General features: G+C 41.4%; 1 protein-coding gene across 1 annotated transcript in view; it reads right to left on the bottom strand.

The window, feature by feature from the left end:
* Nucleotides 1-8,403, bottom strand: part of LOC106609637 (sodium- and chloride-dependent GABA transporter 1) — a 28,186-nt gene extending 19,783 nt beyond the window's left edge. The window contains exons 1-2 of the mRNA XM_014208597.2: nt 8,044-8,403; nt 3,842-4,284 (exon numbers count right to left, since the gene is read on the bottom strand). Coding sequence (XP_014064072.1) covers nt 3,842-4,079 — 238 coding nt within the window. The 5' untranslated portion in view covers nt 4,080-4,284; nt 8,044-8,403. The remainder of the gene's footprint in view (nt 1-3,841; nt 4,285-8,043) is intronic.
* Nucleotides 8,404-12,540: the final 4,137 nt, after the last annotated feature.

The following is a 12,540-nucleotide window of genomic DNA, read 5'->3' as shown; positions in this document are numbered from 1 at the left end:
AGGCTTGTGGTAATGGCTGGAGCAGAATAAGTGAAATGGTATCAAATACATCAAACACATGGTTTCCATGTGTTTGATGCCGTTCCATTAGCTCTGTTCCGGCCATTATTATGCGACGTTCTCCCCTCGGCAGGCTTCTGTAGTTTTTACCATGAGGGTTGTGCAAGTGCACATTTCGAGAGAAGGTTGAAGGATTGAGACTCGGATGTGGTTAAGACACTAATTGGCCAGTATTCAATCAGTTTTAGATAGTGGATTTATGGATAGTGTCATGTGTGCTCCCTCTCCGGCCTCTAGGTCACCAGGCTGCTCGTTATGGCGCACACCTGTCACCATCGTTACGCGCACCTGCACATCGTCAGATTCACCTGGACTCCATCACTTCCTTGATTACCTGCCCTATATATGTCACTCCCTTTGGTTCCTTCCCCAGGTGTCATTGTTTCTGTTTCATGTCTGTGTGCTGTTCGTGTTTCGTATTATACACTGCTCAAAAAAATAAAGGGAACACTTAAACAACACAATGTAACTCCAAGTCAATCACACTTCTGTGAAATAAAACTGTCCACTTTGGAAGCAACACTGATTGACAATACATTTCACATGCTGTTGTGCAAATGGAATGGACAACAGGTGGAAATTATAGGCAATTAGCAAGACACCCCCAATAAAGGAGTGGTTCTGCAGGTGGGGACCACAGACCACTTCTCAGTTCCTATGCTTCCTGGCTGATGTTTTGGTCACTTTTGAATGCTGGCGGTGCTTTCACTCTAGTGGTAGCATGAGACGGAGTCTACAACCCACACAAGTGGCTCAGGTAGTGCAGCTCATCCAGGATGGCACATCAATGCGAGCTGTGGCAAGAAGGTTTGCTGTGTCTGTCAGCGCAGTGTCCAGAGCATGGAGGCGCTACCAGGAGACAGGCCAGTACATCAGGAGACGTGGAGGAGGCCGTAGGAGGGCAACAACCCAGCAGCAGGACCGCTACCTCCGCCTTTGTGCAAGGAGGAGCAGGAGAAGCACTGCCAGAGCCCTGCAAAATGACCTCCAGCAGGCCACAAATGTGCATGTGTCTGCTCAAACGGTCAGAAACAGACTCCATGAGGGTGGTATGAGGGCCCGACGTCCACAGGTGGGGGTTGTGCTTACATCCCAACACCGTGCAGGACGTTTGGCATTTGCCAGAGAACACCAAGATTGACAAATTCGCCACTGGCGCCCTGTGCTCTTCACAGATGAAAGCAGGTTCACACTGAGCACGTGACAGACGTGACAGAGTCTGGAGACGCCGTGGAGAAAGTTCTGCTGCCTGCAACATCCTCCAGCATGACCGGTTTGGCAGTGGGTCAGTCATGGTGTGGGGTGGCATTTCTTTGGGGGGCCGCACAGCCCTCCATGTGCTCGCCAGAGGTAGCCTGACTGCCATTAGGTACCGAGATGAGATCCTCAGACCCCTTGTGAGACCATATGCTGGTGCGGTTGGCCCTGGGTTCCTCCTAATGCAAGACAATGCTAGACCTCATGTGGCTGGAGTGTGTCAGCAGTTCCTGCAAGAAGAAAGCATTGATGCTATGGACTGGCCCACCCGTTCCCCAGACCTGAATCCAATTGAGCACATCTGGGACATCATGTCTCGCTCCATCCACCAACGCCACGTTGCACCACAGACTGTCCAGGAGTTGGCGGATGCTTTAGTCCAGGTCTGGGAGGAGATCCCTCAGGAGACCATCCACCACCTCATCAGGAGCATGCCCAGGCATTGTAGGGAGGTCATACAGGCATGTGGAGGCCACACACACTACTGAGCCTCATTTTGACTTGTTTTAAGGACATTACATCAAAGTTGGATCAGCCTATAGTGTGGTTTTCCACTTTAATTTTGAGTGTGACTCCAAATCCAGACCTCCATGGGTTGATAAATTGGATTTCCACTGATTATTTTTGTGTGATTTTGTTGTCAGCACATTCAACTATGTAAAGAAAAAAGTATTTAATAAGATTATTTCTTTCATTCAGATCTAGGATGTGTTGTTTAAGTGTTCCCTTTATTTTTTTTAGCAGTGTATATTAAAACACTCACTCCCAGAACTTCCTGACTCTCAGCGCACATCGTTACAGATAGGTGATTTCAGAAGTGTGTGATTTGGACATCAGCTTCATCACATGTGATTAACAAACTAGCAGTATATCCTATCTTTTCAGCGTCTATTCCACGTTGGTTCAACGTTATTTCATTGAAATGATGTGGAAACAATGCTGAGTCAACCACTGTGTGCCCAGTGGGATGACATGACCCATTCAGGTTTGACGGTAAACTTGGCTGACAAATCATCCAGAGCACACAACCAAACTCACAATTTCTATATCAAGTGTCAACTCCCTACACAGGGACACGCTGCTGAGCCAAACAAGCACACTCCTGCAAGGGTTATATGGATATCCATATTGAATGAAATTCAAAACACATGATTTATCTCCAAAGGAGAAGTTGAATGTAGAACACAGACAGTAACATACGCAGATGCTTACATATAGACCTGAGCCCTGATGTATGGTGGAACGAGTGAAATATATGACGTCTACAGAAATCAATAGAATGAACTATGCATGAAAACAAGGGGACTGTGGAATTCTGTATCAATAGGTTACTTCAGTGTTTCCCAAACTCAGTCCTCAGGACCCCCTGGGTGCACGTTTAGTTTTTTGCCCCACCACTACACAGCTGATTCAAATAATTAAAGCTTGATGATTAGTTGGTTATTTGAATCAGCTGTGTAGTGCTAGGGAAAAAACCAAAATGTGCACCCAGGGGGTCCTGAGGACTGAGTTTGGGAAACACTGCATTACATCAGTCCCTCTCAAGTGTAAAATGCAAAAAAGAATACATGACGTCAGTAAAATAAATCTGTAAATGATTAAATACCAGTCAGAAGTATAGTATCTAAAGTGTTTGCTTCTAATCTTTGCTCACCTCTCAAAGTTATTGATGTTCAAAATAGAAAATATCAACTGTGTGATTTATTTGATTTTACAATACTGGAAAGGTGCTCATTTCAAAAACCAATTTAACTTAATAGAAAGGTGGTATTCGTTACACTTTAAGGATGTTTTACCTCGAAAAACACTCACTTTTCCAAAGAAAACGTTTCTGTGAACACAAACACTGTTGATGTTATGTATCTATGTTATGTATCTAGTCCTCATGAAAAATGTATTTGTAATTATTCGCTAACACAGAAAGTGACCTCAATAGTCCATAAAGACGATGCTGCATACTAGCACAGTGTACAGTACATTGTGATGCCATATAGATGTTTCCTAATGGCAATTTCATTATTAACAATAGCCTCATCAATAAAAATCCAGGTCGGTCATTAAATAATCATCATGGTAAATTCCATGCAGTGGTTTTAATGACATGTTTAGATTTTCTCTCACTCAGGTTGCAAAAAACAAAATAAGATGGATAGCCAAATGTATTCATTGAAAGCTCCCTTTTTTACAATGCCTGTTCATTTTCCATGTCATTTTACACATCCTGCAAGCCCCATAGTTCACATTAAAGCAAATGTGGACACTGGACAGCTACCGTATTAAATAGCATGTTTCTTCAAATATTGTTTTCTACAATGTGTTAGTTTATCAAACAGTGTACTCCCATGAACTGTAATAGGTTGTGCTTTATACTGATGATATTTTAAAATGTGTAGTTTTCCTCCTGCCTCTTCAGGCACCCCCTTGAAATCTCACTATTTCAAAGCCTGTAACAATGATTTCTCCCAGACACCGTTTTGGCTCTCCAGGCACAAAATGGCCTCCCTCCCCGGATAGTTTATCTTACCTCCTCCATTCTTGCCGCAGAGGTAAGGGAACCTCCAGACGTTCCCCAGGCCGATGGCGTAGCCCACGCACGACAACAGGAAGTCAAACTTGCCCTTCCAGGAGCCCCTGTCAGGGAGTACTTCCTCCTTCTCCTCGCCATCTGGGGGCGCCACCGTCTCCATGACCTCGAATGGGACTGCCTGTTTGACCTCTGTCGGGGAGTTGAGGTCCACTGTGCTCTTACCAGTCTTCCCCATAGGGCGGGACCACGGTTCACTGGACCACGGTTCACTCGGGTTGAACCACCAGTCCTCACAATCCTATACGGTCCACTATGTACGGTCCACCATGTGTGGTCAAATGATGTACGGTCAAATTGAGCCTCAGTTAGTGTGTTTGGTCCTTTTTGTCCTTAACCAGTGTACTTCACAGGGAGATGGAGACACTGAACATGAGGTGGAGCTGTGAAGCAACGGAGATTCATCTCATTCACTCGCAAATTTATGGTAGATGTATGACACAGAAACAAAGAAATAGTTATCTAGCCGATAGATAGATAGATAGATAGATAGATAGATAGATAGATAGATAGATAGATAGATAGATAGATAGATAGATAGATAGATAGATAGATAGATAGATAGATAGATAGATAGATAGATAGATAGATAGATAGATAGATAGATAGATAGATAGATAGATAGATAGATAGATAGATAGATAGATAGATAGATAGATAGATAGATAGATAGATAGATAGATAGATAGATAGATAGATAGATAGATAGATAGATAGATAGATAGATAGATAGATAGATAGATAGATAGATAGATAGATAGATAGATAGATAGATAGATAGATAGATAGATAGATAGATAGATAGATAGATAGATAGATATGGAACAGAGGTAACTATAGACAGATAGATAGATATAGAACAGAGGTAACTGTGAGTTGTGGTGCATTCATGCTAACTCTGAACCCTCAATGACAACATACACTAATGTGTTTGAGTATGGGGGCATAATCAATTCAAAGATATTGAGTGTGGCCATTACTGCCCCTCGTATGTGTAATGCACTATGTATGTAATGTTTGTGACGTGCTGTGTGTCTGTATGTGTAATGCACTATGTATTTAATGTTTGTGACGTGCTGTGTGTCTGTATGTGTAATGCTCTATGTATGTAATGTTTGTGACGTGCTGTGTGTCTGTATGTGTAATGCACTATGTATTTAATGTTTGTGACGTGCTGTGTGTCTGTATGTGTAATGCTCTATGTATTTAATGTTTGTGACGTGCTGTGTGTCTGTATGTGTAATGCACTATGTATTTAATGTTTGTGACGTACTGTGTGTCTGTATGTGTAATGCACTATGTATTTAATGTTTGTGACGTGCTGTGTGTCTGTATGTGTAATGCACTATGTATTTAATGTTTGTGACGTGCTGTGTGTCTGTATGTGTAATGCACTATGTATTTAATGTTTGTGACGTGCTGTGTGTCTGTATGTGTAATGCACTATGTATTTAATGTTTGTGACGTGCTGTGTGTCTGTATGTGTAATGCACTATGTATTTAATGTTTGTGACGTGCTGTGTGTCTGTATGTGTAATGCACTATGTATGTAATGTTTGTGACGTGCTGTGTGTCTGTATGTGTAATGCACTATGTATTTAATGTTTGTGACGTGCTGTGTGTCTGTATGTGTAATGCACTATGTATTTAATGTTTGTGACGTGCTGTGTGTCTGTATGTGTAATGCACTATGTATTTAATGTTTGTGACGTGCTGTGTGTCTGTATGTGTAATGCACTATGTATTTAATGTTTGTGACGTGCTGTGTGTCTGTATGTGTAATGCACTATGTATTTAATGTTTGTGACGTGCTGTGTGTCTGTATGTGTAATGCACTATGTATTTAATGTTTGTGACGTGCTGTGTGTCTGTATGTGTAATGCACTATGTATTTAATGTTTGTGACGTGCTGTGTGTCTGTATGTGTAATGCACTATGTATTTAATGTTTGTGACGTGCTGTGTGTCTGTATGTGTAATGCACTATGTATTTCATGTTTGTGACGTGCTGTGTGTCTGTATGTGTAATGCACTATGTATTTAATGTTTGTGACGTGCTGTGTGTCTGTAATGCACTATGTATTTAATGTTTGTGACGCGCTGTGTGTCTGTATGTGTAATGCACTATGTATTTAATGTTTGTGACGTGCTGTGTGTCTGTATTTGTAATGCACTATGTATTTAATGTTTGTGACATACTGTGTGTCTGTATGTGTAATGCACTATGTATTTAATGTTTGTGACGTGCTGTGTGTCTGTATGTGTAATGCACTATGTATGTAATGTTTGTTACATACTGTAAGTCTGTCTACAAAGATGCAAAAATATTTTCTTTGTGGATTTTATTGCTTACTACATTACATATTTGTAGATATGCGCACTACAGTCTTGCTAGCTGTCACTCAAATGGCGATGGGTTGAAGCTCATTGGCTAGAACTGAAATTGCTAGGAGGCTGGCACATGAAGGGGGAATATGTAGGGTAAATGCTGCGGCACAGCTTCCAGAAAAACAGTCGTTTTCCAACTAGGGACTTTGGAAAACAGAGATGATGCATGTATGAACTACACATTGACATATCCAGCCCAAAGCAGGAGGCTTAAAACATACTTAGAAGTCGCCAACGTTCCGGAGCATGTTAAAGTTCAGCAGGCTATAAGTTATGTTTGTCTGGCTCAAATGTAAATTAATTCAATTGCAAACTTTTGTTCTATGGTACTTCTTGGAAATGCATTTTGGTTTGGTAAATGTTCATGTTTTCATGGCAATATCCTTTGAAAATGGCCTGAAGTGTCTTAAAAACATGTGCATTCCTTTTTATACTTTACTTTCTTTTCTCTATTCAAATGTAAAACTGTCTGCTTATTAGCACATGGGCAATTTAGGCCTAACTGATCCTAGATTATCCTAGATTATCCTAGATTTATCCTAGATTTATCCTAGATTTTCCTAATGGATTCAATAAAGATGTCATCATGAGCGTCCCCTCAAAATGCCTCTTTACAGATGTACTGATGATTGTGGTGGACATATGAGAACATATGACATTAAGCTCCACTTAAACTTTAATAGGCTAATAGTTATGTTTGTCTGGATCTAATGTACATGAATTCAATTGCAAACTTTTGACCTACGGTACTTCTTGGAAATGTGCTTTAGTTTGGGAAATCTGCATATTTATTTTCATGGCAATATCCTTAGAAAATGGCCTAAGTATTTGTTTGTTTTTCCTTGCTTTATCATCTTTATTCCCTTTTTAATATTTTACTTTCTATTCTCTGTTGAAATGTAAAACCAATTTAGGCATATCTGGGAGTTTTTAGCTCATGGGCAATTTTTCCTGTTGACGAAAAACTTTTTTTCAAATGACCATTTCAAAGATACTTATTTTGTGTAACCTTGCTACTAATCATTTAGAGACAATTACGACTGCTATTGGCACAATGCTTTGTATTAAAGTATTCACCTGCAATTAAACTAGTGTTTTGGATGAATTGGATACACCAAACAAAATCCCAGAAGAGCTGTGGAAAAGAATGGTTCTCCACATTGTAAAATAAACAGATAAAACACCATTTGTTTGGACAGTATGATCTCATTGGTTTGAAAAGTAAAACAAGATAGTCTCGTCATTTGTCATTTCAGTGTCACATTACCAAAGTGATCTTCGGATACTGTCTGAAAACTCTATACGCCCATAAATTGTATTTATGGCGCCATAGGAGAATCATTTGAAGACCCCTTATGGTTACAGGTAGAACCATTTTGGTTCCAGGTAGACCCATTTTGGGTTCCATGTAGAACCCTCTGTGGAAAGGGTTCTACATGGAACCCAAAATGGTTTTACCTGGAACCAAAAAGGGTTTTTACATGAAACCAAAAAGTGTTATCCTGCGGGGAGAGCCAAAGAAAACCTTTTTGGAACCTTTTTTTCTAAGAGTGTATAGTGCTCGTCCTGGTATATAATACATACTTTACTTTAAATACTTTACTAGGCATCTGTATCTGACAGTATTCAACCTTAACTAGTAGTTTTAGTATTTTATTAACATCCCCATTAGCTGAAGCAGCAGCTACTCTTCCTGGAGTTAACTCAGAGCTCTGTGAGGAGGAGGAGGAGGATGGAGAAGGATCTGCAGCATACCTGTATCTGAAGTCTTAATGTCCCTTGTCAGGTGATCAGGGTCCCTTCCTTATACCTTTACACCTGTAGCATGAGGCAAAATGAGTAAAACCATCCAAAGGAGAAAGGATCCAGCTATCCCCTCTATGAAAAGCTTTCATCCGCTGCCCCACCCAAGGGAACTGTCATAATGTCAACGCTGCTGGAAAGAAAGTTTTAAAAAATTGCTTCCCCCTCTTTCTTCTTCACCCTCTCTCTTTTTTCTCTCTAGCTGGTGGTGTCTCTTCCTTTGGCTGGTACTGAGTGGCGGATAATAAAGTTCGACCCGTTGTGTGATCAGATTATTATTTTGCCCGGTGAGGCCCCAGGCCATGAGGGAGAAGTCAATCGCCTGATTCCGGTAGGGTGTCGTGTGTTGCAGTGTGGGTGGGGGTGGAGAGTGTGTGTGTGTGTATGTGTGTGTGTGGGGGGGGGGGCTGTGTTTGTGTGTTTGTGTGTGTGTCGCAGTGCTAATGAGTGTGTGGTAGTGTCACAGTGTGTATCTCAGAGTGTGGGTATATGTGTGTTTCCCAGAGTGTGCGAATATGTATCTTTGAATATGTGTGTGTTTGTGTTTGAGGGTCAGTCAGCTTTTGCCAGTGCCGTTACCATGGGATTTCCCAATAGAGGAGGGCCTAATCCGAGCTGTGAAAGACATTTGGAAGTTTGGAAAATGAAACAGCCACTGCTCACTGCTTACTGGCACTAGGCCTGGAATATGAAGAGCACAGAACATACTGTGAAGTCATACGACTCTGAGGGTGATCCCTATAATATCTCCTTTCTCTTGAACTGTGCACTTGTTCACTACTTCCCACATATCTTCCCACAAAGCAGTGGATTGGTGGAGGCATGGGCCCGAGGGCTTTTCCACACAATTTCCATTCAAATCAGTGAAGGGAAGTGAGCAAGTGCACACTTTGGGAGGAAGGAGAGATAATTAGGACTTAACCTGAGTGGCAGAACTTATCTTTTACTGCGACCATATATAATTCTACGTAGTCAATCATACCACAGTTATTTCTGCAGATATCACACAATTTAAAACTTTCAGATCTAACCCAAACCACAAATATCTTCCAATGATACTGTGTGGCCTGGAGAGAACAAGTCATTCCATTCATACCTTCAGAAAGAGCAGTCAGCTAATGCTGTTCCTTTGCAGACTATGGCTGGCTGCAGTATAGTGTGTATGACTAGGTGTGGAGTTGGGTGAAAACAACAGTCCCAGCAGCATGTCTGCCATCTCACTGCTGGATCTGGGCCTGCGTCTCCAGGCAAATCCAGCTTCTGCTGAGACTGCAATGCTGCCAAATGGCACCCTCCCACTGGGCCACATTGTTTGAATCAAAGTTTTCAATGAAATTACACTGAACCAACGTGGAATAGACGTTGAATTGACGTCTGTGCCCAGTGGGCTATTTCCTATGTAGTGCACTACTTTTGACTAGGGCTCAAAAGTTGTGCACTATAGACGGAATAGGGTGTCATTTGGGACATACTGTAGACCCACTCTGCTGCCAAATGGGTCATCGTAGCCAGCGCTGGAGGCCCAGACCCTACTTCCTCTCTCTCTTTCACTCACTGGGGGAATCCAAAGATTTTGATTATTGAGAAAAACAGAGAGGGAAAGTGAGAGAGAGAAGTGGAAGAGATAGGGTAAGACTGACAGACTGACAGACTGACAGACAGACAGACAGACAGACAGACAGACAGATTCAAGAGAATAAAGGATAAGAGATATATATATATATATAAGAGAGAGAGAGAGAGAGAGAGAGAGAGAGAGAGAGAGACTGTCCTTCTTTGTCTACTTCACGCTCTTCCAGGAGGAAATGGAGAGACAGGGTGGAGGAGAGAGACTCACTAGGCAGCACTCTCTCTGCAGTGTGAGCTGAGTTTGTCTTCCAGATACATAGTGTGTTGTTCAGCGCAGGCTTGTCCAGAACTCTCTCCCTCCATCTGAAAGTGACCACATAGACTGGTAGCAGTTCTGAGTTTTTCACAGTTATATGTAGGGCCAGGATTTCTTCCTGACCACGTAACCTGGTGAACCTCAGGGAAAACTCCTGTCCCTGGTTATTATATCAATGGTGATATAGCGGGATATGGTGCAGCTTTGCAAGACAGGTGACGATACTGATGATTTGGTCATTTCTTCAAACAATCATCTTTATTTAATATTGATTAATTACTGCAATAATGATGTTGGTCGGACAGAACAGAAATATCATCCTATTTGTTAAGTATTAATTGCTAATTATTAATATCAAACAAATCAGGTAAATGTGTAATTTTTCTACCACATTACCAAGTTGCCATTAGATCATAGGAATTAGCAGTAGTAAAACCATCTATCATCTATCCATCTAGCCAAGGAATGAAATTACTTTCACACAAGGACCTCAGAGACTCCACTATCTCTCCTGAACCATCTTCACTCCAATATCTTGTCCCTCATATCCAATTATACAAGCCAATTAGAGCTAATTGTACATTAATACACGCCACAACAAAGCCTTGGCATTGACGACCAGCTCTGCAACCCTTGTTTATCCACAGGCTTTTATTAAAAAAGGAGAGATTAAAATCATAATGGGAGCCTAATAATGCCCACAGTGAGTCTGCGTCCCAAATGGCACCCTATTCCCTATATAGACCACCGCTGTTGACCAGGGCACTTCAGAAGTTGTGGACTACAGTATATAGGGAATAGTGTGTCATTTGAGATGCAACTCCTGTCGATAGCAGATCAGGAGATGGGAGTCATCGGTTGGAAGTTTGTGAGAGTTTGTCATCTGTGTGGGAGTTGGGACTCTCTGGCTGATGGCTGGCAGAATTAGTGTTGTCAGAGCTGGTTTTCATCAATCTGCTTGTGGTGGCCCCTGTGATCAATGGAGGCTAATTATCCCGCTACTCTAGCAAGGCTAGACAGTTGCTCTGAGAATAATGAATGAGAGAAAGAGATGGGGACCGGGGTACAGGGGGAGAGAAGGGAGACAGAAAGAGAGAGAGGTTAGTTGAAGAAAAACATAGCACCCTAACATCCAATTTAACAACATGGTGCTTGGTGTTCGGTTGCATGGTACGTGTCTTTGAATGGTTTGTGCTCTCTGGGATCCTTAGGACGTCCCTATCCCATTGAAGTTTCCATTTAAAATGGTTAAGGTAAGGGTTAAGGTTAGGGTTAGGTAAGCCTTTTGGTTATGGTTAGGGTAAGGGTAGGGTTTAAGGTTATGGTTAGGGTTTAGGGTAGGGACATCCCAAGGATCCCTATTAGCATTGGCCATCTTGAATGAGCGAGAAAGACAGAAAAAAGAAAGGGAGAGAGTTAAACAAAATCATTACTTCAACGATCAAGTAAACTTTGCCGAACTTCAGACAACCGCGTGACGCTTGGTGTTTGGTTGTACATGTCTTGTTGTTCTCCTGACTGACATCTGTCATCTGAGTACAAAGCAGTGTTTACTGAGAGTGTATCCTGGCTCTGATGTATTTCAGAGCCAACTGTATGGTTGGCTCTTTGATGACAGGACAGTAAACAAATACAAACTGTAACCGATCGTAAGCAAAAAGTAGACCGGGTGTAAGTCAGATGTGAACAATGATGTCTGTGAACAAAACCCATTTTGGCCCTGAAGTAAAATCCCCAACAAATAACATGTCAACAGACTTTTTGTGAAAAGCAATTGTAAACATTGCACAGTGAAGCTTTTGGGACAGCTTATTTTCCCTTGGTCTCTAACTTCGGCTTCAGAGCAGAAAACATTTAACGGTTAAGAATTTGTTTCACAACATTATCTACGTACAAGACACAGGAGATATTGTTTCTCCCAATAGATCTACAGACCTCATATATTGTTATCTAGATCTCTCGATTTTGTGTTATAGCTAGATTCTTATTGTATTTCTATTGTTATAGAATATATATGTATTGTTATCATCCGTATTTTACTATCTTCCCGTTAGTGTTCAACTGACTTAGTCAAGTTGCTGTGACCTTGCACTGATCGGGGCCAATCAGAAATAGGCCTGGGTTGGGTTAGGCACCAAAATGAAGAAAACAGACTGAAACAGGGAGGGACTACCTTGACATATCCAAAGAAATGCTCATTTACAGATCAATACAGTTCAATATAGTGCAATACAGTGCGATACAGAGCGATACAGAGCGATACAGTGTAATCCAGAGCAATACAGTGGAATACAGAGAAAAAACTGGGGTCCTTTTTTAATCTTGTAATTTAATCTGTAATAGCATTTATATTTTTATATAACGACCTCGCAACTAGGCAATCACTATGGCAACGGGTTAACAGGTCACTTCCAAAAATACATTAGCGAGACAAGTTCCCCAAAATATATATCTGCAAATACTGTTGCAGCAAGGGTGGGGGTATCATTTGAACAATTGACAATTTCTGTGAACTGTATTACAACAAAATAAAACTCATTTCTCTCTCCACATTAACATTCCAA

The sequence above is a fragment of the Salmo salar genome, chromosome ssa17 (assembly GCF_905237065.1).
Source record: "Salmo salar chromosome ssa17, Ssal_v3.1, whole genome shotgun sequence".
Taxonomy (NCBI): domain Eukaryota; kingdom Metazoa; phylum Chordata; class Actinopteri; order Salmoniformes; family Salmonidae; genus Salmo; species Salmo salar.
This window is presented reverse-complemented; position numbering and strand designations above follow the sequence as displayed.